Source organism: Cucumis melo, chromosome 6 (assembly GCF_025177605.1).
Source record: "Cucumis melo cultivar AY chromosome 6, USDA_Cmelo_AY_1.0, whole genome shotgun sequence".
Lineage (NCBI taxonomy): Eukaryota > Viridiplantae > Streptophyta > Magnoliopsida > Cucurbitales > Cucurbitaceae > Cucumis > Cucumis melo.
Genome location: NC_066862.1, coordinates 7,112,144 through 7,117,545, shown reverse-complemented (window position 1 = coordinate 7,117,545; position 5,402 = coordinate 7,112,144). Strand labels below are relative to the sequence as shown.

Genomic DNA, 5,402 nt, shown 5'->3' with positions numbered 1-5,402 from the left:
CTCAACTTCTTCTATCCTTTACTATTATTCATAATCTCAAACCCTATTATTTTAATTTAATTTCTCTCCGATCCCTCTATAAACCCATATGAGTGTACCTCTTAACTAACTGTTTGACTAAAAAAGTTAGAAATATTGTTATGATATATTTGTATTAGAAGGTTTTAAATAATAATAATAATAATAATAATAATAATAATAATAATAATAAAAGAAGAGTAGAATAGAGAGAAATGAGTTTTGTGATGAGGAGGTTTATATATAGTTCTTTTTTATTTTTATTTTATTTTTATTTTTGGTAGTTTGTAGAATTAGAGGAGGCCTCCCTCCTTATTCCACATGATCAAAAATCCTACAATATATAAAAACCTCTTTCTCTTTCTCTCTCCCTGCCTCTCTATCTCTACCTTTTGTACATCCTCACAGAAAAAAAAGAAGAAAGAAAAAATAAAAATAAAAATAAAAATAAAAATTAATATCTTCCTTTTTCTTTTTTGAAAGAAAAAAAAAGAAGAAGAGATAAACAGATATTGTGATCAGCTTCATCATCTATGTCACAAATTTTTAATTTTGATGATTAATCTGTGAAATTAGCAGCAATCTTGTTTGTTTTTAGGCATAAGTGACTCAGCTTCCACCACTTCTTCACAACCACCAGTTAGCTTCCTAGCTCTAATTGCTTCAAATTCCCAATCGGTAAATCCCAAAACCACAAGCATCGCCGCCGCACAACAACCTTGTGCCGCCAGTAGCCCCAGCCACAATCCCCTGAAATCGAACCCTCCGAAAAACGATAATCCCACCGCCACCGGCATCCCCACCAAATAAAAACACCCCAAATTAATATTCGCCCCAATTTTCGGCCTAGCCGTCCCTCTCAGGACGCCGCATCCTGTCGTCTGCGGGCAATTTCCGAGCTCGCACAGTCCAATTATGGGCAGCACCATCGACGTTAATGCTATGATATCTTTATCCTCTGTAAACATACTTGCCCAAATCTTCCTTATCGATACTGCGAAAAACAGAGCACAAATCCCGAGGAGAAAGCTACAGGATAGTCCAACAATGGCTGCTAATTTCGCCTTTTTTGGTTGCTCTGCTCCCAATTCGTTCCCCACCCTGGTGGATACGCTGAAGCTGAGGGAAGATGGGAATATGTAAATCAATGCGGTGGTTTGAATCAAAATTCCCATGGAAGCCACGGTGGCTTTGGGGTTTAACAGGAGACCACAGAGGAGGATCATGATTTCATACCACCACCATTCGAGACAGACAGAGATACAACTTGGGATTGCTAAATTGAGAAGGTCTCCCCATTCTTTAAAGCATTGAAGAGAGAAACCAGCCCACGTATCTTTATGAACACGGAAAATTAATATGTAAAGGATCAAAGAAGCGACGAGGTTGAAATTAGTCCAAACCCCAGCTATAGCAACTCCACGAATACCAAAATTGAGATAAGAAACAAGGAGATAATTGATGGGTATATGGAGAAGGATGGAAAAAGCCGCACAGAAGGTGAGGGGGAGCGTTATGGATTGAGAACGGAGGTAAATTCGAAGAGGGTGGATGAGGGATTGAGCGAAGAGATCAGGAAGAGAGTAAAGGAGGAAGAGTTGGGCTTGAGAGGCAATGGAGGGGTCTTGTTTACAAAGGAGAAGGATATTCTTAACATTAAACCAAAGGAGAGAAATGGGGATTGAGGTAAGAGAGAGGAGAAGGACGGTTCGTTGTAAGGCAAGGCCGAGGAGAGTGAATTTTTTGGCACCAAAGGCTTGGCCGCAGATGGGTTCCATTCCCATGGCGAGGCCAGAGAGAATGGAGTAGCCGGTGATGTTGGCAAAGCCGATGGCGAGGGAGCCGCCAGCAAGAGGGAGCTCGCCAAGACGGCCGAGGAAGAGCATGGAGATGAGAGAGCGGGAGTAGAGGAGGAGGCTGGTGAGGACCATGGGAAAGGCGATTTGAGAAATGGAGAAGGCTTCTTGAACGGCCAAGGAGAAATGAGTATTGGTAGTTAGTTTTGTTGGTAATTGGAAATGTTGGGATGTCGGGAGTGGAGGGATCAATGGGTTAGTGAGATGATGCATGATTGAATTGGGATTGGGATTGGGATTGGGATTGGTAGGGTTTTGATCAGAGTGATTGATTGAATTTGAGTTAAGGTAAGAAACTTGGCAGTTGCATAATTTGGTGGAATTGGAACAACACCTTATACGACACATAATTTCCTCACAAAGTATCGTGTTAGATACACACACAAAGACAAGACACAATTGAGAGAGAGAGAGAGAGAGAAAGAGAGAGAGAGGAAATGAGTACTTGGGGGGTTCTTGCCAGACACATCACTCCCCTTTTATAGCTTATTATCGATACAATTACTCAAACGCGGAAACTCATTTCTCTCTCCTATTTCTTTATTTATTTATTCCAATCAACTAAAAACTTATCGTGAGCATTTCTAGGATTTTCGTTAAAATCACTACTTTAATCTTTATAATCCTTTTTCATACTATTTTCAATTTTTATATCATTATAAACATGTTCTATAACAAAAAAAAAAATAATTCATTATTTTAAAATCACTCCCTACTATATATATTGTTTATAAAAATTACGAATAGATAAAAGATTTCCTCAAATAATTAATTAGAAAGTTTAATTAGAAGCCCATATCTAATATAGGATATATGGATGAAATGAACATACTAGAAATGTTTAAACAAATATGGTAAGAGTTGTGTTGGAAATTCTTTTGAACTTATTCATATGTATGTATGTATTATTTGAATGTAATATAAATTTTTGTTTGTTGATTCTCCGTTGTTTTGGTTGTATAATTTCTTGATTTTTCCTAATAAGTTGAAACACATATGATATATAAATATATATATATAGATGTTTCTGGGAAAAAGGGGAGAGATTTAGATTTTAGTGAGTAGGCCAAATTTGTTGTGATTGGGAGTGAGGTTTATAGAGGGAGGGAATTGGAAGCCCAGAAAGGGCCCATGGAGTATGTGTGTCATGTGTGTGTGCATGCTTTGGATTCACCTACTACATAATTAATATATTGGTATATAGTGTTGATCTGATGTTATAAATGTTTGGTTGGAAGGTCTTGTAATTTACGAGTTTGTTCATATGACAGCAAAATCCAAACAAGCCATTAAAACCTTTGTCATTTTACACAGCTGGTTTCATCGTACAGTGTTTTGTTCCATTTCCACTAGATTGCTTCTTTGTCTTCATGGATCCATTCTAAAATGCTTCTTCTGTCCATTACATTACAATTACCCTCTCCCCCCCCCCTCTTTGGACACTCCTAGCCAAAATGCCCAATCCAAATTTTCAATGACAGTTTTTGGCTGTTTGATATTATTTTATTTTAATTAATTAGCAGCTTTCAAAATTTTGTTTTCTTCTTGGTTTTTTCCTCATCTCTTAGTCAAAACCTTACACACTACGCACACGCCTTCACCTATCGTTGTTTCAATGCCTTCCAAATTTATGCACTTAGGTTAGTTTCTTTTCTTTTCTTTTTCTTTTTTTTTTTTTGTCTACTTTCTACTAAATTTCAAAATGAATTTAACTATTTTTAAAAACTTGTTTTTGTTGTTGAAACATTGTTAAAGAATTCGATGTTGTACTTGAGAATGATGAGGATTATTCTTAGAAATGGGGAGGAAAAACTTGATTTTCAAAATAAAAAATTAAAATTAAAATGATTATCAAATAAATACATATGATTTTTAGATTTTGAAATCTATATAAGATTTTAATTACACTTAAAGTTTTTATAGCTTGCTTGGGATTTGAGAACGTAGTTTGAGAGTGGATTATAAAAAACTAAAAAATTGGAGATGTGTTGGTGGAAAGTAGTGTTTATATAATGCCTTAATCGGTATGAATTGAAGAACATTTTTTAATAAATATAGTAAAATAAACTAAAATATTTATAATATATAAATAAAATTTTAGATTGTATCAATGATAAACACTGATAGAAGCATTATTAACGATAGATTTCTATTATTGTTTATCAATATGATTGTGTCTATCATTGATAGAATTTAAATTTTGCTTTATTTTGTAAATATTTTGTTAGATTTATCAATTTTGACAATTATTCTTTACACGAAAATTGTTTTGGATTTATTGTTTTTCTCGGATATTGTGCTCATTAAAAACTCATACCATCTCTAACTTTTTTTTTCCATCTATTTTTCAAAAGACTAAATCAAACTTGAAAAATTATTTTTAAAAAAAAGAAATTTAGCTAAAAATTTAAATCTCTTTTGGTTAAGAAAGATGCCAATATTAAGAAAAATTAGATGTAATTTTCTAAATAAAGAAACAAAATAATAACCCAATAAAGGATAAAAGATAATCATCCAATAGAATTAATGATTGAAAGGTCCTCTTTTTTTTTTATAAAAAAAAAGAACAAAAATTAAAACTTAAAATGTTGAACATATATATTACACTAAATCATAATTTCTTCGCATTATTCTTAAATAAATATGTGATTACAAGTAATGAATGAAGGTAGTACGAAATATCGGAGAAATTTGTTTATCAAGAAGTAGCTAGGAAGAATTAATTGTTTAAAGTGTTAATTGACTAAAATGGAAGACAAATGATTGAAATGATTAATTAGTTCATTATTACATCATGCTGACAAAATTTGTGGTAGTATTGGGTCATCAGTACTTAATACATATACATGACCAACCATGCATTTCAGGTAGAATACAAAATTAGATTCATATCGTCCTCCGGCATATTTGACACAACTCAAATAGTGAGAAAGGAGGGTCCAATTCTTTGACTTGAAAATGAAATAAATAAATAAATAAATAAATAAATAAATAAATAATGAAAAAACTTTGATTTGTATATATAATGGATAAAGAGAGTTAGGGAGGGGAGAAAAGGTCAACTTCAAGAAAAATTAGAAATATAGATGGAATTAAATGAAGATTGGGAGTCATAAAGAGTCAATAGAGTGGACCAAGAAAGGGTGGCAAGTGGAGTTGATTAGCCGTGGGGTTAAAAAAACGAAACTATACAATATGGTGGATTGGTCTTATTTTATAAAATGTATAAGAGACATAATAGTGAGGGAGGAAGAAGGTTACAATTTGAAGTGACACTTTAAATTTCTTTTTTTGATTGTATATTGAATAATTATAATCTCCCACTTTGAAACAAAAAAAAAAAAAAAGAAAAAAAAAGAAAAAAAAAAAAGGGACATGCAGTGGTTTGGTCATAAAAACGTGTAGAGAAAAAGTCTAATTAATCAACCATTTTCATCGCCCCCACATACACACCTACGAAAATCACTATAATTAATAACCTTATTGCTTCAAACATTCCATTCATATAATATTAATAATGCTTTATTA

The 5,402-nt window shown here is 33.1% G+C and overlaps 1 protein-coding gene across 1 annotated transcript; it reads right to left on the bottom strand.

Moving 5' to 3' along the window:
* Positions 1-229: 229 nt before the first annotated feature.
* Positions 230-2,311, bottom strand: LOC103484046 (protein DETOXIFICATION 49). The gene has a single exon (XM_008440948.2). The coding sequence runs from the start codon at positions 2,220-2,222 to the stop codon at positions 591-593; it is 1,632 nt and encodes a 543-aa protein (XP_008439170.1). The 5' UTR covers positions 2,223-2,311; the 3' UTR covers positions 230-590.
* Positions 2,312-5,402: the final 3,091 nt, after the last annotated feature.

Excerpts from the sequence above, each read along its gene's own strand:
- LOC103484046 (XM_008440948.2), bottom strand. The coding sequence starts at position 2,222 with ATGTGTCGTATAAGGTGTTGTTCCAATTCCACCAAATTATGCAACTGC.